Source organism: Bombina bombina, chromosome 8 (genome assembly GCF_027579735.1).
Source record: "Bombina bombina isolate aBomBom1 chromosome 8, aBomBom1.pri, whole genome shotgun sequence".
NCBI classification, from domain to species: Eukaryota; Metazoa; Chordata; class Amphibia; order Anura; family Bombinatoridae; genus Bombina; species Bombina bombina.
This window is the reverse complement of record NC_069506.1, coordinates 209731884-209756139: the sequence shown is the minus strand read 5'-3', so window position 1 is coordinate 209756139 and position 24256 is coordinate 209731884. Positions and strand designations below refer to the sequence as shown.

The 24256-nt window shown below is 38.5% G+C and overlaps 1 protein-coding gene across 1 annotated transcript in view; it reads left to right on the top strand.

The window, feature by feature from the left end:
* Positions 1-22909, top strand: part of NECTIN2 (nectin cell adhesion molecule 2) — a 134543-nt gene extending 111634 nt beyond the window's left edge. The window contains 2 exon segments of the mRNA XM_053691069.1: positions 4214-4285; positions 21745-22909. Coding sequence (XP_053547044.1) covers positions 4214-4285; positions 21745-21894 — 222 coding nt within the window. The 3' untranslated portion in view covers positions 21895-22909.
* Positions 22910-24256: the final 1347 nt, after the last annotated feature.

Genomic DNA, 24256 nt, shown 5'->3' with positions numbered 1-24256 from the left:
TTTTTTAAATGTTATTTTATTTCTTGGGTTTCATTTTTACAGATGAAACTAATTAATTAAATTTACCAAAACAAATATCACTTTATATTATGTTTGTAGGTCAGTCCCATTCTTCAAAGCCTAGTTGATAAGATATATTTGTTAAATACTTTTTTATTGAGGTTACACATTGTTACAGGTACAAGGTCAATAAATACATCTTCATGTAAGTAATATATATATACACACAGGTTTTATAACATATATTGGAAAGATTTTTCAAAGGTCGTATTATTAAGCAGTTTATTATATCCTGAGTGGTTACATCATTAAGTAGATCTAGAAAGGTAGGTATAATTGATACCTGCACGGGTCCCTCATTATTTTAACAATTATAAAACAATAAACATATGAACCAACTAACCTAATAGAATAAAGCAGTTCGGTTTTAAACTTTCTTGTTTCCTCAGTATCTAATGAGCTGTAATAACAGCGTGGCATCTCTGGTATTTAGGGGTGTGAGGGGAGAAACAGAAAGGAGAGAAGAAGGGGGAAGGAGAGAGAAGAAAAAGTTTTTTTTGTTTTTTTTTTTTATAAATTAAAAATACACATATACTCTATGTACAGCCCCTATCCACAATATATGGTGATATTCATCCCCCTACCCTTTTAATAATATACATTACCATTCATCCTCCACACATCCAGAAGATGCAGCAATATGTATGCAACTTATAGCATTTATAATTTTATAGTGGAATTCAGCCCATCTGCCCAATCAATAATGTGCAGTGATATATGGTCCCCATACCATTTATTTAGTCTTTTGTGTTCATTCCCCATCTGAAATAATTATTCCATCTACACCATCCATAAGTGCATTTATTTCATGTCCCGCTCCCCCTCCTCTCTCAAACAAACTGACATACACACACACACACACACACACCTTCATATATATATATATATATATATATATATATATATATATATATATGTATATACAAACCTTTGGTCTCTCACAATCCACCCTACTCACCGTGACGGACACTCTATCGATCTGGTATTCTCCTACCTCTGCTCCCCTTCTGATGTCACCTGTCACCCATTTCCCATCTCAGACCACCATCTGCTCACCTATAATCTCAATGTACACGCTAAACCTATTTCTCCCCCCGCACCTGTAAGAAATCGGCACACTGTGGATCCTCTCCAACTTTCTAACCTTATTCAAAAACACCTCCCCCACACTTCCACGGTATCCTGCCCTGACCTTGCTACAAACCACTATAACAATACTCTCTCCTCTGCACTCGACACCCTTGCTCCTCCACAAATACGCAAAACCCCACGTTGTCGGCTCCAGCCTTGGCACTCTCAGTAAACACGCTATCTACAAAAATGCTCCTGTGCTGCTGAACGTGCCTGGAGGAAATCCCCCTCTGAACCCAATTTCGTACACTATAAGTTCATTCTTTATTCTTACTCCTCTGCCCTTCACTTAGCCAAGCAAAACTACTTCTCTTCTCTCATATCTTCTCACTCCTCAAACCCTAAATGTCTCTTCTCCATTTTCAACACTCTCCTCTATATACCTGCACCACCCCGTTCATCTGCCTTTAGTGCTCAAGACTCGGCAGACTACTTTTTCAACAAAACACTTACCATCCGAAGTAACATCCCACCACAAGACTGCAACCTTCCATCTCCGCCCCCGGTCACCCCCTCCACCACTCTCAGTACCTTCCCCCCCCAACCACTAAGAATGAAGTGAGTTCCCTAATGTCTTCCTCACACCTCACTACCTGCCTACTTGACCCTATCCCTTCACATCTAATACCTTCTCTGCCTTCTACCCTCAGCCCTGCTCTTACTCACATATTCAACCGATCCCTTACTACTTGTTAATTTCCATCATCCTTCAAACATGCAAAGGTCACCCCGTCCTCAAAAATACCTCCCTCGACCCCAATTCTCCTGCAAACTACCGCCCCATATTACTGCTTCCGCTAGCTTCAAAAGTCCTGGAAAAACTAGTTTTCAATCGCCTTACCCACTTCTTATCCTCCAACTCATTGCTTGACCCCCTGCAATCTGGCTTCCGTCCCCAACACTCAACTGGGAGGGTCCTCACCCAGGTTACGAACAATCTTCTTTCTGCTAAAAACAATGGCCACTATTCTATACTTATGTTACTTGACCTGTCTGCTGCCTTTGACACTGTTGACCATCCCCTCTTCCTACGGACTCTCAGCTCCCTTGGGCTCTGTGACATTGCCCTCTCCTGGATCCACTCTCATCTCTCTAATAGGTCCTTTTCTGTCTGATTTGCTGGCGACTCCTTCTCTTCATTGCCTCTGTCTGTTGGAGTACCTCAAGGCTCTTTTCTAGGCCCTCTACTCTTCTCTATTTATACTTCCTCACTGGGTAAACTTATCAGTAGCTATGGCTTCAACTATCACCTCTATGCTGATGATACTCAGATCTACCTATCCACCCCTGCACTCTCTCCTTCTGTCCTTTCCCACATCAGCGACTGCTCATCTGGCATTTCTCACCACCTAAAAATCAACATCTCCAAGACTGAGCTTCTTCTAATCCCCCATCTAATTATACTCCAGTTTCTAACTTTACTATCACTGTTGGTGACACCACTATCTCCCCATCACCCCAAGTCCGCTGCCTAGGAGTTACATTTGACTCCAATCTGTGCTTCATACCCCACATCCAATCGCTCTCTTCATCCTGTCGCTACCACCTACGCAATATCTACAAAATTCATCCTTTTCTGAGTGCTGAAACTACTAAACAGCTAATACATTCCCTAGTAATTTTCCGGCTTGACTACTGTAATAACCTACTAACTGGCCTTCCTCTCTCCCGCCTCTCCCCCCTTCAATCCATCCTAAATACCTCTGCTAGGCTAATCCACCTCTCCCGACGCTCTGTATCCGCTGCACCCCTCTGTGAGTCCCTTCACTGGCTCCCCATTCACAGCAGAATTCAATTCAAAATTCTCACTCTGACCTACAAAGCCCTTACCAATGCAGCCCCCCCCTACCTGTCCTCACTCATCAACAAATATACTCCAGCCCATCCCCTAAGATCCAACAACGATCTACTCCTTGCCTCTTCTACCATCACCTCCTCCCATGCTAGACTACAGGACTTCTCTCGTGCTGCACCAACCCTCTGGAACGCACTTCCTCGAGCTGTCAGACTTTCCCCCAACCTCTCCTCCTTTAAACACTCCCTAAAGACCTTCTTCTTCAGGGAAGCCTATCACCAAATCAGCAGCTAATGAATTCCACTTGCCTAATAGTTGCCCTCATGTTACTCCACACTAACATTATTCCTACCTTTGCAGTCCCCACCTCCTGTTTCTTACCCCTCTACCCATTTAGATTGTAAGTTCCCACGGGAACAGGGCTTCCAATTCCCCCTGTATTTGTTACATTTTTTCTGGTGTCTCATATTGTACTGTCCTTTTATTTTTGTTACCCATGGACAGCGCTGCAGAATCTGTTGGCGCTTTATAAATAAAGAATAATAATAATATACACTATCTATACCACATCTAATATTTCAACATGTTACTGATGTAATGTTTTTATTTACTCCAATCGTAACACATGAAGTATCTTTTCTAGGGATGAGCAAATCTGCTGAAAGTGCAATTTGTTTAGTAGAACGAATAGTCCTGGGGACATTCGTTTTGGATAATCAAATGTTGATAATAAGGAATATCCATTCAAATTTGGTAATCAAATGTTCTTTCCGGTTTTCGAATCTTAGTTTCGTTTTCTAATGTTCATAATTAGATTGAATATCCACATTAAAATTTTCGAATATAACATGCGATTTAACAATGCTATTCAGACGTTTAATAGTTCATGTGGGAGGGAAGGGGATATATAATAGCTACAAATATTTGGATTTTATTTTTTCTATCTCGAAATTTGCATAATTCGAATATTAAATTTAAAGAGAGCATTAGAAATACTATTACATTAAACGAACCTTAGAATGTTGTACAAACATTTGAAACGAACAAATCTGTTAAAATTTGTTTCATTTTTCAAATGTTGCGAAACGTTCGCCCATCGCAAATCTTTTCCTCTGCTATTCCTGTGCATCATCCATTATAGATTTATAGATTATAGATACATTAGCATGTTAAATATATAACAGTGAAATTTACATATTAAATATATGTATTATGGATATATTTTAGGTCAGAGAAGAAGAAATGCTTCCACTAAAGACGCCTGCACATCTTTCTGAAACAAAAGAAGATCTGAAAATGGTAATAATGGTAGAAATTATGATAGTTGGGACATGTAGAACTGAATGGGTGGATATAAAACATGTAAAATCTAGTAAGATATTTAAAGTAAGAGCACAATAAGGATTCTGAACACATTTTATACTTTGCAGGTTGGTACAGGAGATGGGAGTGGTGTGTGCAGGATGAGGCTGGAAGTGAAATCATAGAATCCAATAGGATATAGAGGCAGAGCTTATTTAAAGGGACAGTCTACAATATAATTTTTTTTTGTTTTAAAAGATAGATAATCCCTTTATTACTCATTCCCCAGTTTTGCATAACCAACACAGTTATATTAATATACTTTTTACCTCTGTGATTACCTTGTATCTAAGAACCTTCTTCCAGCCCCCTGATCACATGACTATGTGTTTATTATCTATATGGCCCACGTGTACTTTCAGTCTCTTTGTGTTGAAAAGGAATTTAAAAAGCATGTGATAAGAGGAAGCCCTCAAGGGCTTAGAAATTAGCATACGAGTCTGTCTAAGTTTAGTTTCAACTAAGAATACCAAGACAAAAAAGGAGATTTGATGATAAAAGTAAATTGGAAAGTTGATTAAAATTACAAGTCCTATCTGAATAATGAAAGTTTAATTTTGACTAGACTGTCCCTTTAATGAAACATTTTTACTGCACACTAAGGCCTATAGTTATCAATGTCTGTCAGACCTGATCCGACAGGTCCGACAGACATCGCTGAATACGGCGAGCAATACGCTCGCCGTATTCAGCATTGCACCAGAAGCTCACAAGAGCTCCTGGTGCAACGCCGCCCCCTGCAGACTCGCGGCCAATCTGCTGCCGGCAGGGGGGTGTCAATCAACCCGATCGTACTCGATCGGGTTGATTTCCGGCGATGTGTGTCCGACTGCTCAGAGCAGGCGGACAGGTTATGGAGCAGCGGTCTTTGTGACCGCTGCTTCATATCTGCTGTTTCTGGCGAGTCTGCAGGCTCGCCAGAAACACCGGGGCATCAAGCTCCATTCAGAGCTTGATACATATGCCCCTAAATCTGAGAGAAGGTTTCATCAGGGGCGTTAAGAAATTGCAGAAAGACTAGAAGTTAGAGCTGGTAAAGGTACATTTAAGTCAAAATTAAAGTTTAATGCAAAAAAAAAAAAAATCCAGTTTGTTGGCTCAGGAGCAAAAATGCACTATTGAAAGCAAAGGATACCAAGAGAACAGAGCAAATTAGATAATGGAAGCAAATTGGACAGTTGTTTCAAATTGTATGCTCTATCTGAATCAAGAATGTTTCATATTGACCTTTATGTCCCTAAGAGATTTTTACATCAAGTAAATAGTAATATAATAATTCCGATTATCCGAATATTTTGAAGGTATAATCTAGATTTTATTAAAGACACAGAGACGAGTATTTTTGCATTCTCTTTCTTTACTACTCAATGCAGCTTTTAAAAGTAACAGAATGACATAACATATTAAAACAGCATAGAAAACAGATAACCACAATAAGTAGCTAAAGAGAGAGCTAACTTATAACTCCAAGAAAAAAGTGACCAATCAGAGAAGGAATAGTGTCCATAAACTGTCCAATAAGCAGCCAATCCTCCTCTTTCTTGGTTGATGCTCACAAAAGGAAAACATTTTAGAACTAACAGTCCAAAAAGTCCCAAACAAAATCAAACAAATGTATAACTGTTGAAAATTTGATTGAAGAGAAACTTGGAAAATAAGAACTTGATTGCAGAAGATGACTTGGATCCAGGTGAACTTGCGAGATGAACATTCTCTTGAATAGAAGGTAAAAATCCCGACACCAGAAAGGGATTTCTCTCAGATGGAAACTCGAAAAACAAGTAATAATAATATAAAATTCTTAACGGGAGGGTATCATATATATACTTGAGGTGGGAAAATACTCGTCTCTGTGTCTTTAATAAAATCTAGATTATACCTTCAAAATATTAGGATAATCGGAATTTTATTACAAGACCAGAGAATCCTATTTTTGCAAGTTTAAAGCATATTAAAAATAAACTAAACTATTCAAGAAAATAAGTTAAGCAAGGCATGTTGAATGGGTCTGAAATAAAATTGCTTAAAAGTAGAGTCTGAAGACCAATCTGCCGCATCCAAAATCCGCTGAAGTGGGGCAGATTTCAAAAAGGCTTTGGAAGCAGCAGAACCTCTAACTGAATGAGCTGAGAAAGAAACACCAGCTTCCTTCATAACCCATTTAACCCATCTCGCTATGGAAGTAGAGGTTACAGCAGCATGAGGAGGAACGAAAGATATTAGAAGTTGATTGTTAGAAGGTTTCCTAAAAGGTAAAGTTTTGGCTTTGTAAGATTTCAAACATTCCACCACACAGAGGGAAGGTTCAGAGGGAAGGTAAGGATAGAAGATAGATGTGGAAAGGGTTTTAGTTATTCGTGAGATGAAAAAGGTAACACCCTCTGGAGAGAAACGTTTAGCATTCCAATCTAGGGCTTTAACATCAGAAACCCTTCTGAAAGAGATTACACAAAGAAGAGTAGCGAGTTTAGCTGTGAGTTGCTTAAAAGATAATGAAGCATTATGTGGCCAAGATTTAAGCAGTGAAAAAATTAAATCCACATCCCAGAAAAAATCATGTTTAGGGACTGGAGGTCGTTTTAGTCTCATGGCTTTGAGGATCCTACAAACTAAAGGATGTTTACCGACCGAAACATTATTAATCAAGTTATGCCTAGCAGAACGATGGACATTGATAGTTCTATAAGCTAAACCTAGGTCAAAAAGGTGAGATAAATAATTAATAATGTCAGTTAAATCAGAAGAAAGGGGATCCAGATTCCTTTGCAAGCACCAGCTAGACCATTTAGACCAAGCGGCAAAGTAGCATCTACGAGTACCTGGGGCCCAAGATTCCTGAATGAGGGATCTTGCTCCAGCCGAAAGGCCTCGGAGAGCCCAGGGTCCCCTGATATCGTCCATGCTATTAGGAGAAGAGAACCTTGAAGGACTAGATCGTGATAATTGCCTTCCGGATCTCTGAGAAGATGAGGAAGACAAGGCAGAAGAATCGGGAGATCGATGGACATCTCCAAAAGGGATGGATACCATGACTGTGTCGGCCAAAAGGGGGTCACAATCATTAGGCGAAGGAGATCCCTGCGGACTATTGAAATTGTCCTCGGAATCATCGAAAAGGGAGGGAACGCGTAAACCCCCTGACGCGGCCATGGATGGAGAAAAGCATCTATGGCCGCTGCTTCTGGGTCCGGGCGCCAGCTGAAATAAGGAAGGATCTGAAAATTGGTCCTGGATGCAAAAAGATCCAAACAAAAGGGACCCCTGAGAGATTGGAGATAGAAAAAAAGACTCCTGTCCAATTTCCAATCGCTGAAATCTGTCAAATGACGAGATCCCCAATCCGCGACCAAATTCGATTGTCCCGGAATATATTCTGCTCTGACTGAAATGTTCCTGTCCAAACAAAGATGAATAAAATCCTTGGTGATGTTGGACAGGTCCCTGGACTTGGTGCCTCCCAAACGATTGAGATACTGCACCGCAGAAATATTGTCCATACGTAGCAGAATAGAGACTGGAGAAGAAGACTTTGCAAAACTCTTGACTGTCCACTTGCCACCTGTGATGGAAGGACCGCAGCGACCTCCCCAGCCTGAAAGACTGGCATCTGATTCGATGATGAAATCTGGAGTTTTGCCAAAAATGGCTCTTCCATTCCAGGCATCTAAATGAGAAAGCCACCAGGAAAGTTCTTCTTTCGCTTCTGGAGAAATGGGAATCGAATGAGAATAGGAAAAACCTTTTCTCAAATGAAGAATCTTCAATCTTTGAAGTTCGCGATAATGAAGAGGGGCAGGAAATATAGCCTGAATAGAGGATGAAAGTAACCCTACTATCCTGGCTATAGTTCTGATGGGAACTGACTCTTTGGATAAGGTTTTGGAAATTTCTTTCTTTATATTCTTCACTTTGTCTAAAAGGAGACTCAAAGTGGAAAGGGTTGTATCTATTTTGAAACCCAGGAAAACTAAAGATTTGGTAGGAGATAAAACTGATTTCTGTTTTACTATGAAACCTAGAGATTCTAAAAGGGAAATTGTGGAAGAGATGTTTTTGGAGTGAGAGAAAATTCTGGTCCATAATGAGGATGTCGTCTAAATAAATGATAAGACGAACACCTCGAAGTCTTAACCAAGCTATCACAGGTTTGAGTAATTTTGTGAATATCCAAGGAGCCGAGGATAGGCCGAAGGGAAGACAAGTGAAATTCCAAAATTGATCTTCCCAACGAAAAGTTAAAAATTTCCAGTGCTCCTGAGCGATTGGCACGGTCAAATAAGTGTCTGTGAGATCTAAACGGACTAGCCAATCGTTTTCTCTTAGGCATTCTCTTAATAAATGAATGGCCTCCATCTTGAAATGATGGTAAACAACATAAGCATTTAAGGATTTCAGATTTATGACAGACCTGAATTGGTTGTTTTTCTTTTTGACAAGAAAAAGATTGCTTAAATAAAAATTTTGAGGATGAGGGACTGGAAGGATAGCTTTTTTGGAGAAAAGGGAGGAAATTTCGTTTTGAACCAGAATTTTGTCTTTTTGGGAAAAATGAATTAGTTGTGGAAATTTTATTTGAATGGGAAGGGAAATAAATGTAAATTCCTGACACCGCTTGAAGAACCCAAGGGTCGGAAGTGATTGATGCCCAATTTTTTGCAAACAAAGCAATTCTGCCACCAATTTTGTTTTGGGAAAAAAGAATTTGAGAAGGAACCAATAATCTTACCTGGAGCTTGTCTTGCTCTTGATCTACCCCTGAAGCCTCTTTGGTTCCAAGGGCGTACCCTTGCTGAGAAGAAGGTTGCTGAGGTAGGTTCTTGGAAACCTCTGTTGAATTGAGGCTGATATTGGGAAGGATAATAGGGTTGATGGGATTGGTTATAATGAGACCTGGATAGGAATGGTTGACGGCCGGGAAAGCGGCCTCTGCCTCTCCCGGCCCTGTCAGAGAAACCCTGATTTGGGTAGAAAATCTTTTTTACAGAAGTTTTAACCTTGTTGAGGTTTGAAAAAGTATTCACATATTGATTAAGCTCTTTCAAATAAGAGTCACCAAATAACAACCTATTATCATCTGGGGGAATCTCATTGGAATTAAAATCTGATATTTTTGGATCAATCTTTCGTAATATATTACAACGTCTCTCTAATGTCATGGCAACATTTGTGTTACCTATAAAACATAAAAACCTTTGGACCCACTCTCTGACAACATATGGGTCAAGGGGGGAGTCTTCTGCAACACCCTGTTCTGCTAATTCAAATAACTTGGTCAGTGGACCTGTGTAATCTAACAATTTGTCCTGACATATTTTCCAGGAACGGTCAATCCCTTTTTTAACTTTATAACCTGGGGCCCCAATAAACTTGAGGATTTTAGGATCCACCTCAGGGGTAATTGATGCATTTTTTGGGGTCAAGGGGCGAGGGCATTCCGCCCTCATTTTATTACGGGACTGCTTCTTTAAGGGTTTTCTTAATTGAAAATCAATAAATTTTACTACCCGCAGAGCGGGGATGGTGAAGCTTGTCAGGATTAAACCTTGGATTACCCAGACAATCCGTGAATTCAGACTCCTCCTCAATAAAATCTGTTAATTTCTTATGCATCTTTTTATGTTTTTTAGTAGCAGGGGTATAATCTGAGTTTTCTGAGTCTTCATAAATAGAATCTGAGTTAATATCAGTATAACTACCATTCTCAGAATTATCATCAGAAGATGATTTTTCAACATATTGTATATTCTCTTTTAACTTTGGACTTACAGTATTATCTCCCATTTGGACACCCTTGGGATTTAGGGTTCTATAGGCAGCAGTTTTTGTTCCCTTGCTGTAAGGAATTGTGGTGTCAGACAAGCGCTGACGAGACTTTGCGACAAGTTTTTTACTTGCAATTACAGATAGAGGGATTTTTTCTCTTTAAACACTTTTTAGTTTCTTGAATGCCCATTAAAGAAGACATTTTATTAAAAAGATTATTCATTGAGGAGTCAAACATTGTCTGCACAGTTTGTGCTGTTAAAGGAGTACCCTCTGCATTTTCAGACATTTTCAAATATACATTTTTATATAAATTATAAATACTAAAAGTTAACCAGGTTTTCTTTAAAACTTAACTATAAATAATTCCTTGCATAAGATATAATAAAAGTATAAGTAACTTTGAATTAATATAAAAATGAAGTTTAACAGTTAAATATATAAACAGTTCGTTTGATAAAACTTGGTTTAAAACTAAAGTTAACCAGAAGATGGCAACCTAACACAGTTAATTAATTTTCTAATATACAACTTGTATTGAGAAGCAGTGGCAACAAATGTTACCGGTCTGAGGAAAAAATTAGCTGAGACTGACAGGAAAGTCACGTCAGCTATGAGAGGGCGGGAATAGAAAGTCCGGCCCACAAAAATGGCGACCGGAGCACTCAGCAGAGGAAATGGAGGGGAGAGGAGTAAATAGAATTGAATAAAAAACTAATTAAAACGAGGTAAGGAAAAAAGGGGGTGCAAATAAGGAAAACCGGATAGATAAAGAACCGGAAAGGTTATAAAATAATAGCAAACGGCCAAGGGGAAAAATTACCAAAAAACAGAGGCAAAAGAAAATTTAAATGGGGAAAGCTAAAACTGAATAAATAAAGCAGGGATTAATAAACCAACAGTTCTTAATAATAAAGGAAAAAATTATTAAACATAAAATATCATACAGAATAAAAAATTTTAATCTTTATTGGAGACAAATTTATTTGAATACTTATCTCTGTCTGAGCAGCAAAAGAAAGAGGAGGATTGGCTGCTTATTGGACAGTTTATGGACACTATTCCTTCTCTGATTGGTCACTTTTTTCTTGGAGTTATAAGTTAGCTCTCTCTTTAGCTACTTATTGTGGTTATCTGTTTTCTATGCTGTTTTAATATGTTATGTCATTCTGTTACTTTTAAAAGCTGCATTGAGTAGTAAAGAAAGAGAATGCAAAAATAGGAGTCTCTGGTCTTGTAATAAAATTCAATGAATAATGTGTGGGTGAATAATCTATAATAGAAAGTATATGTTCTTCAAACCTTATTAATGCATTCTAAATACATTAAAAATCACCTAGAATAGGTTAATAAATATATATAAATTGGAGGTACAAATAAATCTTCTGTTAAAATCTTCCTTAATAATAAATAGAAAGGAGGCAATCTATATGTAATAAAATTCAACGTTTCATGGTTTTAAACCACTTCATTAGGGTACCAGTTTACTGGTGATTGCATGTTTTGCACCAAAATAATAATAGTTAAAATAATGCTGCTTTCTTTTGCATAATTATATTTTCTCTCGCAATAGATTTTCATACAATGATTATTGTGAATGTAATACAATATGATAGATGGCATCTTTAAAAACATGTTTTGAGATATACATTATAAATAGAGTAAAAATGCACAACCAACTAGTGCACAACAAAAAGACAATGCAATAGCTCTTAAAATGAACATTGGATTTTTTTCTGGCATATTTAAAAATGTACTTCAAGGTGACGCCCCTATATCATGTGACAGACTCATATCAGCATACACTGTGAAATCTTGCACATACTCAGTAGGAGCTGGTGTCTCAGAAAATGTGCATTTAAAAAGAGTCTGCACAATTTGAATATGGAAGTAAATTGAAAACCCTGTTAAAACAGCATGTTCTATCTGAATCATTAAAGTTTAATTATGACTTTAGTGTCTCTTTAAAAAAAAATGTAGACAAACTTGTATGTACCAAGGTATTTCCACAATTAATATGGACACCTTCACTTTCTCAGCAATATCTTCATAATTAGATAGGGTCACCCTTGATTTTTTTAAACAACTGCACATGAGTAGAATGAAAACAATATCCATACACGTACTTCTATATGAACAATAGAGAAAGTTCAGCATACAGTGACATATCTGTGTATTTTACTTAAAGGACCATTGCAAAAGCACACTAACAAGACAATACTGTAGCACTTACTCTGAATGTCAAGTAGTAGATTTATTTTCTGGCAATTTTAATAATGTAAGGTACTTCAGAACGTGTGAATATAAAAAAGACTGTGCACAATTTGATGATTGAAGTAAATTGGAAAGTTGTTTAAACTTTCGTGATTCAGGTGGTTATTAAAGGGATATGAAACCCAAATATTTTACTTTAATGACTCAGAGCATGCAATTTTAAGCAAGTTTCTTCTACTAGATACGACGAGTCCATGGATTCATCCTTACTTGTGGGATATTATCCTCCTGCTAACAGGAAGTGGCAAAGAGCACCACAGCAGAGCTGTCTATATAGCTCCTCCCTTGACTCCACCCCCCAGTCATTATCTTTGCCTACTCTAAGTAATAGGAAGGGTAAAGTGAAAGAGGTGATAAAATGATAGTTTTTATTTTCTTCAAGCAAGACTTTTTAAATTTTAAATGGTACCGGTGAGTGCTATTCTGCCTGGAGACTGATGATCTTAGCAGTTGTCACTAAGATCCAGAGTAGTTCCCACAGAATGGCTGAGGAGTACTTAAGAAACTTCAGTGTGAGGAACGTTTTTCATGCTACAGCATTGAGGTATGTTCAGGCATTTTTTTCTGGAGAGACTGTGTTATTTCAGAACTGGCTGACAATATTCCCATAAGGGAAGGGGTAAGCAGTAATCCTACATGTGAATAGAAGGGTATTACTGGGACCTGTATGCTTTGGGCTGAAAAAATGGTTGACACTGATGACATAATGTTTGTTGGGAACAGCACGATTTTATGTTTGGAGGCAATTAACTTTTTTTTTTTTTGTAAAGCAAATGTTTTTATTTTGTTGGCACTGGAGGGTTCACATGGCTTTCTTTGAGATCCTGGGTATTTGGAAACCCACATGGCTAGGTTCTAGACTGCTTTAGAGCGTTTTTTACAAGGCAGTGAGACATCGATGTAGATGGGCGGGGCCTAATTTTGCGCCTCAGATGCGCAGTTGAATTCCCCATGCAAGCAGCAAGCTCCAGCTCCGGTGGGCCTAAAAGAGTAGATTTGGCCTAATCGAAGTGTTAAGAGTGTTTTTACAGACCACTGAGGGCAGGTAGGCGCCACAGCAGAGCTGTGGCGAGGTGCAGGGGGTTGATTAGTTTTTTTGACCATTAAGGGTTAAGCATTCCTTTCTTGTGGTGCAATCCTAGCTGACAAGATAAGTCACATATATACTAAAATTGGGATTATTATATCATTTTTAGAGCATTTTTGGAAAAATTGTACGCTTTTTTTCTCTTAAAGGCGCAGTACCGTTTTTCAGATTATTTTTTCACTAAATAAAGTGTTTTCAAGCCTGTTTGTGGTCATTACTAGCCTGTTTTAACATGTCTCACATTGAGGAAAGCCAATGTTCTATGTGTTTAGAAGCCATTGTGGAACCCTCACTTAAAATGTGTCCCTCATGTACTGAAAGGGCCTTACATTGCAAAGAACATATTTTAGGTGATAAAAGTATGTCTCTGGATGATTCTCAGTCAGAAGAGAATCAGGTTATGCCAACTAATTCTTCCCAAGTGTCACAACCTTTAACGCCCGCTCAAGCGACGCCTACTACTTCTAGTGCGTCTAATTCTTTCACCCTGCAAGATATGGCTGCAGTTATATCTACTACCCTTACAGAGGTATTATCTAAACTGCCTGGTTTACAGGGTAAGTGCAGTAGGTCCGGTATTAGAGTAAATGCTGAGCCCTCTGATGCTTTATTGGCCATCTCCGATGTACCCTCACAGTGTTCTGATTTGGGGGTGGAAGAATTGCTGTCTGAGGGAGAGCTTTCTGATTCAGGAAAGATGTTCCCTCAAACAGACTCAGATGTCACGGCCTTTAAGTTTAAGCTTGAACACCTCCGCTTGTTGCTCAGGGAGGTTTTAGCAACTCTGGATGATTGTGACCCTATTGTCATCCCACCAGAAAAATTGTGTAAAATGGATAAATATCTAGAGGTCCCTACTTTCACTAATGTTTTTCCAGTCTCTAGAAGAATTTCGGACATTGTTACTAAGGAATGGGATAGACCAGGCATTCCGTTCTCTCCCCCTCCTACTTTTAAGAAAATGTTTCCCATATCTGACACCATTCGGGATTCGTGGCAGACGGTCCCTAAGGTGGAGTTAGCTATTTCTACCCTGGCTAAGCTTACAACTATACATATTGAGGATAGTTGTGCTTTCAAAGATCCTATGGATAAAAAATTAGAGGGTCTTCTAAAGAAATTGTTTATTCATCAGGGTTTTCTTCTACAACCTATAGCGTGCATTGTTCCAGTAACTACTGCAGCAGCTTTTTGGTTTGAGGCTCTAGAGTCTCTTAAGTTTGAGACCCCATTAGACGATATTTTGGATAGAATTAAGGCTCTCAAGCTAGCTAATTCTTTTATTACAGATGCCGCTTTTCAAATGGCTAAATTAGCGGCAAAGAATGTAGGCTTCGCCATTTTAGCGCGTAGTGCGTTATGGTTCAAGTCTTGGTCTGCTGATGTGTCATCTAAATCCAAGCTTTTAGCTATTCCTTTTAAGGGTAAGACCCTATTCAGGCCTGAACTAAAGGAGATAATTTCCGACATTACTGGAGGTAAAGGTCATGCCCTTCCTCAGGACAAGACGGTTAAAATGAGGACCAAACAGAATAATTTTCGTTCCTTTCGAAACTTTAAGGGTGGTCCCTCCACTTCCTCCTCCGCCACCAAGCAGGAGGGAAACTTTGCACAATCCAAGTCAGTCTGGAGACCTAACCAGACCTGGAATAAAGGTAAACAAGCCAAGAAGCCCGCTGCTGCTACCAAGACAGCATGAAGGGGCAGCCCCCGATCCGGGATCGGTTCTAGTAGGGGGCACACTTTTTCTCTTCGCTCAGGCTTGGGCAAGAGATGTTCAGGATCCCTGGGCATTAGAAATCGTGACCCAGGGGTATCGACTAGATTTCAAGGATTCTCTCCCAAGAGGGAGTTTTCATCTTTCACGTTTGTCTGTAGACCAGAAAAAAAGAGAGGCGTTCTTATGCTGTGTAGAAGACCTATATACCATGGGTGTAATCTGCCCAGTTCCAAAATTAGAACAAGGGCAGGGATTTTACTCAAATCTGTTCGTGGTTCCCAAAAAAGAGAGAACCTTCAGACCGATTTTAGATCTCAAGAGTCTAAACAAATTTCTCAGAGTCCCATTGTTCAAGATGGAGACCATACGAACAATTTTACCAATGATCCAGGAGGGACAATATATGACCACCGTGGATTTGAAGGATGCGTATCTTCACATTCCTATCCACAAAGATCATCACCAGTTTCTCAGGTTCGCCTTCCTGGACAAACATTACTAGTTTGTGGCCCTCCCTTTCGGGTTGGCCACAGCTCCCAGAATCTTCACAAAGGTGCTAGGGTCTAAGGCCGCGGGGCATAGCAGTGGCGCCCTATCTGGACGATATTTTGATTCAGGCGTCAACTTACCATCTAGCCAAATCTCACACGGACACCTCATGGGTGGAAGGTGAACATACAAAAGAGTTCACTAGTTCCTCTGACAAGAGTTCCATTCCTAGGAACTCTGATAGACTCGGTAGACATGAAAATTTTTCTGACAGAGGTCAGAAAGTCAAAAATCCTAACTACTTGCCGAGCACTTCATTCCATTCCTCGGCCCTCAGTGGCACAGTGTAGGGAGGTCATTGGGTTAATGGTAGAGGCAATGGACATAGTTCAGTTTGCTTGCTTGCATCTCAGACCACTGCAGCTGTGCATGCTCAGACAGTGGAATGGGGATTATGCGGATTTATCTCCTCAGATAAATCTGGATCTAGAGACCAAAGACTCTCTTCATTGGTGGTTGTCACAGGATCATCTGTCCCAGGGAATGTGCTTCCGCAGGCCAGCATGGGTCATAGTGATGATGGACGCCAGCCTCTTGGGCTGGGGTGCAGTCTGGAATTCCCTGAAGGCTCAGGGTGTTTGGACTCAGGAGGAGTCCCTACTACCAATAAATATTCTGGAACTGAGAGCGATATTCAATGCGCTTCAAGCGTGGCCTCAGCTGGCTTCGGCCAAATTCATAAGATTCCAATCGGACAATATCACGACTGTAGCATATATCAATCATCAAGGGGGAACAAAGAGTTCCCTAGTGATGATGGAGGTTTCCAAGATAATTCGATGGGCAGAGACTCACTCTTGCCATCTATCAGCAATCTATATCCCAGGAGTGGAGAACTGGGAAGCGGATTTTCTAAGTCATCAGACTTTTCATCCGGGGGAGTGGGAGCTCCATCCGGAGGTGTTTGCAGAATTGATTCGTCAATGGGGCACACCGGAATTTCTATCTGATGGCATCTCGTCAGAATGCCAAACTTCCTTGTTACGGGTCCAGATCACGGAATCCTCAAGCAGTACTGATAGATGCTCTAGCAGTACCTTGGTCATTCAACCTGGCTTATGTGTTTCCTCCTTTTTCTCTCCTACCTCGTCTGATTGCAAGAATCAAACAAGAGAGGGCTTCGGTAATCTTGATAGCGCCTGCGTGGCCACGCAGGACTTGGTATGCAGATCTGGTGGAAATGTCATCTCTGCCAATGAGACAGGACCTTCTCATTCAAGGTCTGTTCCAACATCCAAATCTAATTTCTCTGCAACTGACTGCCTGAATATTGAACGCTTGATTTTATCTAAGCTGGGATTCTCTGAGTCAGTCATTGATACCTTGATTCAGGCTCGAAAGCCTGTCACTAGGAAAATTTACCATAAGATATGACGTAAATATCTTTATTGGTGCGAATCCAAGGGCTACTCATGGAGTAAGATCAGGATTCCTAGGATTTTGTCCTTTCTCCAAGAAGGATTGGAGAAGGGATTATCGGCTAGTTCCTTAAAGGGACAGATTTCTGCTTTGTCAATCTTACTACACAAGCGCCTGGTGGATGTCCCAGACGTTGAGTCTTTTTGTCAGGCTTTAGTTAGAATCAAGCCTGTATTTAAAACTGTTGCTCCGCCATGGAGTTTGAATTTAGTTCTAAATGTTCTTCAAGGGGTTCCGTTTGAACCCATGCATTCCATAGATATTAAGCTTCTATCTTGGAAAGTTCTGTTTTTATTTGCTATCTCTTCTGCTCGAAGAGTTTCTGAGCTTTCTGCGTTACAATGTGACTCGCCTTATCTTATATTCCATTTTGATAAGGTGGTTTTTTTAGCACTAAACCTGGATTCCTTCCTAAGGTTGTTTCAAATAAGAATATTAATCAGGAAATTGTTGTTCCTTCTCTATGTCCTAATCCTTCTTCTAAGAAGGAGCGTCTGTTACATAACTTGGACTTGGTTCGTGCCTTGAAGTTTTACTTACAGGCAACTAAGGATTTCTGTCAAACATCCTCTATGTTTGTTGTGTATTCTGGACAGCGTAGGGGTCAAAAAGCTACGGCTACCTCTCTTTCTTTCTGGATGAAAAGCATCATCCGTTTGGCATACGAGACTGCTGGACAGCAGCCTCCTGACAAAATTACAGCTCATTCTACTAGAGCGGTGGCTTCCACATGGGCTTTCAAAAACGATGCTTCTGTTGAACAGATTTGTAAGGCTGCGACTTGGTCCTCCCTTCATACCTTTTCCAAATTTTACAAATTTGATACTTTTACTTCTTCTGAGGCTATTTTTGGGAGAAAAGTTCTTCAAGCAGTGGTGCCTTCTGTTTAGGTATCTGTCTTGTCCCTCCTGTTCATCCGTGTCCTGTAGCTTTGGTATTGTATCCCACAAGTAAGGATGAATCTGTGGACTCGTCGTATCTAGTAGAAGAAAAGGAAATGTATGCTTAACTGATAAATTGATTTCTTCTACGATACAATGAGTCCACGGCCCTCCCTGTCAATTTAAGACAGATTATATTTTTGTGTTCAAACTTCAGTCACCTCTGCACCTTTTAGTTTCTCCTTTTTCTTCCTATACCTTCGGTCAAATGACTGGGGGGTGGAGTCAAGGGAGGAGCTATATAAACAGCTCTGCTGTGGTGCTCTTTGCCATTTCCTGTTGGCAGGAGGATAATATCCCACAAGTAAGGATGAATCCGTGGACTCGTCGTATCGTAGAAGAAATCAATTTATCAGGTAAGCATAAATTTCCTTTTCTAATTTACTTTTATTATCAAATTTTCTTTGTTAGCTTGGTATTTTTGTTTCAGCACCATGGGTAGCGCTTGGTGATTGGTGGCTAAATGCAGCCATCAATTAGCAAGCGCTACCCAGGCTGGGCCGGCTCCTAAGCTTACATTCCCGCTTTTTCAAGTAAAGATACCAAGAGAACGAAGAAAAGTGAATAATAGGAATAAATTAGAAACTTACTTAAAACTGCATGCTCTGAGTCATGAAAGAAAATTTTTGGGTTTCATATACCTTAAAAAGCTAATCAGCTAAAATAAACCTTATAGTGAATTACTATAACGAATAAGCAGTCATATAAGTATGAAAACATCAATAGTTTATTAAAAAATAATAATTGTAGAGCTATATATACTGATTTAAAAGTAACAGTATGTGTGATAAGCTTCAATTGTTTTAAATCATTAATTAGTATAGAATCCTAGAATTCTAAAAACTCATAAAATCCAGCTCTGTAATTGCAGATGTATGCCAATAAAAAAATAACAATATAAAATATAAACCAGACATTGTTTCTAAACATCCATTAATAATATCTAACTATAATTCCAAAACCTTGAGACCTGTTTCTGTGTTGTTGAGACCCATCACCATTTAAAGTATTGAAATTTAATATCCAGATTGATTCTCTCTTATATAATTTTTTAATGGTTTATTGAGTTTACATTTTGGTGAATGGGATGTGTTTAGTGCCATAACAAATAAAGATGTCTTACAATATTGTATATTGACTTAAGGATATCGTCTCTAAACTGAATTTAAAAAAACAACAAAATGTAAAAGTGAACACAAATTTTAAGACGTGAAACTATTATTGCAATTTCTTTCTTTGTATGAATTAGTCCATTTAATTTAAAATATGCACATATATCATGTATGTAGTTGTATATCACATACTTTCACCCCTTAGCAGTAATCTGCACACATAAGCATACATCATGCTCAAATTAAAGGGACCGCATACTGTGATTTTTTTGTTTCTCTTAAATGTGTTCCCAATTATCAGTTTTACCTGCTGGAATGTATTCAGTTGTTTACAGACAGCTATTCTATTTCAAATTTAAAATAAAAGTAAATGAACTGTTTTTGCCTGTTGTATCCCTAGGGTTGCCATCTTTAGTTCAGGCCAGACCGGAAAACTCTTGCGCAGTGCACAACACAGCAAAACATTTTTTGAAGAATACACAAACACAATAGCAAACACAATCTCTCAAAGAGATATTCACACACTCTATCTAACACACATGCTCTCACACACTAACACACACATACTCTCTCTCACACACAAAGGCACGCTCTTACACACATACTCGCACATTTACACATACACTCTTACACATTCTCTCTTACACACACTCTTTCTCACACAGACACTAACAAACACCAAGATACACACAGTCTCATGCCACAGCTAAGCATCATGTAGGAGCTGTCACTGTAAGAACAGTACTAGTAGGCAGCACATATTTGCACCACATTTCCCACCAAACCCGGACATTTGCATGTCCAGGTCTGACTAAGCTTCAAACCCCGGACACACAAATGGAAACCCGGGCAGGTGGCAACCCTATGTATCCCCACCTATACTGAATATTTCAATACATAAAGGGACATTTATATTTCTGATAGATCATACAATTTTAAACAACTTTCTAGTTTACTTCTATTTTCTAATTAGCTTTGTTTTCTTGATATCCTGTGCTGAAGAAACAGTGCACATTGGCTAGCCAATAACATGAAGCATATATGTGCAGCAACCAATCGGCAACTATTGAGCATACCTAGGTAAAATTCAATAATAGAAGTAAATTGTAAAGTTGTTTAAAATTGCATGCTCTATTTGAATCGTGAAATTAAAAAAAAGGGTTTCGTGTCCCTTTAAGTAATGGTTCTAGAAGAAAAAGCTATGTAGACTAGAACGTTTGGGGGTTGGTGAATCACGCTTCCAGTTAGGGTTGGACAAAGAGGTACTAAAATGTTAATTTTTCCATTGTTCTCTTTACAGGGACAGTAAACACCTTAAGATTTTTACATAAAATGTTTAGTAATGTGTAATGAAACAACGTTGCAATATATTTTCATTATTTCAAGTAATTCAGCTCTGAAGATTGAACAATTTCTCAGAACATGAAATGCACCTGCTGACTTCACAAGGCTAACCCTACTACATATGTTTCACTAATTGGTTTTAATTGATAGCAACTGCAAAGCAGAGTACTTTTATACTAGCTTTGACGTGGCTAGCATTGCTATCTGTGGACTAAAGCCCAGACCAGCCCTTTCAAATAAGGCAAATGGTGGGTGGAGCTTGGCTATTGAAAAATAATTGCAGTAAAACGGATGTTTGTTTTAAAAACGTTAAGACTTGGATGATATGTTATTCTATACCAACACAAGAGCAACATCTTGTAATTAAAGGTGTTTACTGCCCCTTTAAGTATTGGCCGCACTGTATATAGAGCGATAAGATGAGGATTTTGCGTAAATATATAGGGAAAAGCAAATGAGGCCTACTCTCCCTCCAAGCTAAGCCATTTTATTGGGTTGTGGTTTTATTTAGCAGTAACATCTATTTCATTAACAAAAATATACCTAAAGGAGTGATTCCCCATATATTCTCTGCAGCTGATATGGCAGGTCATTGTAAACACATTAAGGGGAAAGAAAATTTTCAGTACTCTGTCTCTTTAAGCAAGAGCTAAGAACAGCAGTGGGGTAAAGTCAGACAGGGCGTAAAGGGACATAATAGTGCAAAATAACATGATCTGTGTTATGCAAGCAAAATGATATATATATATTCTAAGTCCTACTAATCAGCTCTAGAGCAGCAATGCACCACTGGAATCTAGATAAACACGTCTGGTGAGCCAATGACATGAGGCATATGTGTGAAACCACCAATTGCCAGCTACGTCCCGGTAGTGCACTGCAGACACATATATACAAGAAGCAATGCAATAATGAAATGTTCTGACAGAGAATTTTATTTTTACTCTTTTGTGTCCCTTTACATTATTCAGTGAGTGATCTGTATGATCTATGCACTGTCATTTCATTTCAAAAGTCAGTGCACGCCAAGGTCAAAAACCTTCACTGCATGTCCATAAGCACGGTAAAGTAGACCATCATGTGGGGGTGTCTGAGGGAGCAAGGTTATGGTGAAAAGAGGTGTGGAGTAGAGTAGGATGGTTCCATAAAAAAAGCTAATGTAACTGATAATGTAACTCTCTTTCCAGACTCCCGCAGACCACTCAGACCCACCCTCTGAAATAGACGATGATTACTTGGAACAGATTAACCCTATTTACAATGATTTCTCTCTCCCAAAGCCTGGATCTTATAAAGATGAGCAAGATTTTGTTATGTCTCCAGCTGTATATGTGTGAGGAGCAGCACCAAGAACTGGCCAAAAAGATGTTACATTTAAGTACTAGACATGGTGCTATCAGCCATGGATTCTAATAAACTGTAAACAAGATGGTGGATTCATAGAAATACTAGATTCAACATGCTGTTTTTTTACACACTAGTCCCATAGTACATTTGGATATAAATTCCATGCATTGGTGAAATAATTTATATAGACAGGCAGTGCTTGTTTTATGTAATAGATTAAACACTGTAATAATGTAAGTTTTATATGCAAAGTGTACATAGTGTTATGGGATACATGCATTCATAAATGGAAGGATTGCTTTTTGACTGAACAAATAGCTTGGTAAGATATGATACTACATTTCTCTATAAGGTTTGTGCATAGACACAATACTTATATCTTTATTTTACATTGGTTAATATATTGATTCAATGCTGCTTTTAGATATTTATTTAAATACACAGTACAGACAAAAATCTTAGATATGAAATTACAGAGATTGGTTTGTCTGCCTGCATCGTGTACACACTACAACATGGTCTTAAATATTTGTTCACAGGCACAGAAAGTGCTCTTAGGTATCTGTAAATACAGACACAGATTCAGATACCCAGTACTATTGCATTTATAAATCTGTTCAGAGACATACCTCTTGATAGATAAAACTGGTTCACATACACATTTAATATTAGTGAGTGACGTGTTGTGTGTATGGGTGCAGAGTATATGCCCATGAGTGAGAGACTGATTTTATATTGGGATTGTATGAAATTGCGTATTTGCAGTATTTGCATGCAGCTAGATAATGGTATGCCTGTATTTGCTGTGTACATATGTGCACTGCAGTGTTTTTGTGGGTACATGTGCATTATATTTGGCCTTGTTACACGTTATAAATGAGATGTACTAATACTGTGATTATATCCTTGCAAATATGTATATGTGGCGTTATATATTTTAAGACAAATTATTGTGAAACTGCTTTCTATTTTTGATAAATCATTAAATGTTTTTTTTTAATACTACTATTGTTATTTGGCTGATTTATTATTCAACAGCTTCCTTCTTGAATAGTATTATACTAAGATCTCCTCATTGTATGTATGTCTCTGTATGTATGTGAGTGTGTGTATATATATATATATATATATATATATATATAGTGTGTGTGTGTGTATATATATATATATATATATATATATATATATATATATTTATATATGTATCCAAATACCAGATCTTGCCCTCAGTAAGGTGCAACTTTGTAATAATATACCAGCCAAAAAGAAGTGCACTCTCAGGTCTTTCACAACAAACAGAGTTACTTTATTTGTAAAGTTTTCGGAGGTCTCGCCTCCTTCATCAGCATAAATCAAAAGTACAATTAACACATTTAAATAGTGATACACTCACACTCTCCACTTCAAACCATAACCCCTTGTTTGGCGCCAAACACTCGATGCTGGAACGCACTCTGCGTTCCACCGGTATTGCAAGCAGGAAGCAGTGCGCCACGTCACTTCCGGTTTGCATCCTCAATGGCAATATACACTCCCTGTTAATAAAAGTGTCATATAACATAAATAGAGTTTTGACCCTGTATGTCTTATCCTTGTATCAAAGAAAATAAAGCAAGTGTATCATAAGTGAAAAATAAAAATAAATTGTGATAGTACATTTTTCGTACTGACTACTCACACGTTGCCAAGGCAACCAGTACACACTTACGCCCCCGTGTTTAGCTTTAGGGGAACCAAACTCGCTAACCTGTGTGATCTTCAATTTTGTGTAGCATTAAGTGACTTGTGATATCGCCACACTAAATTATACACCTTGTGTGCCATACATGAAAAAAACTAAGTGACATATTTTTACTACACTAAATTGTGCATAAAGATGAATTCATGTTATACATCTGTTCAGAGACAAACCTCTTGATAGCTAAAAATGGTTCACATACACATTTAATATTAGTGAGTGACGTGTTGTGTGTATGGGTGCAGAGTATATGGCCATGAGTGAGAGACTGATTTTATATTGGGATTGTATGAAATTGCGTATTTGCAGTATTTGCATGCAGCTAGATAATGGTATGCCTGTATTTGCTGTGTACATATGTGCACTGCAGTGTTTTTGTGGGTACATGTGCATTATATTTGGCGTTGTTACACGTTATAAATGAGATGTACTAATACTGTGATTATATCCTTGCAAATATGTATATGTGGCGTTATATATTTTAAGACAAATTATTGTGAAACTGCTTTCTATTTTTGATAAATCATTAAATGTTTTTTTTAATACTACTATTATTTGGCTGATTTATTATTCAACAGCTTCCTTCTCACATAGTATTATACTAAGATCTCCTC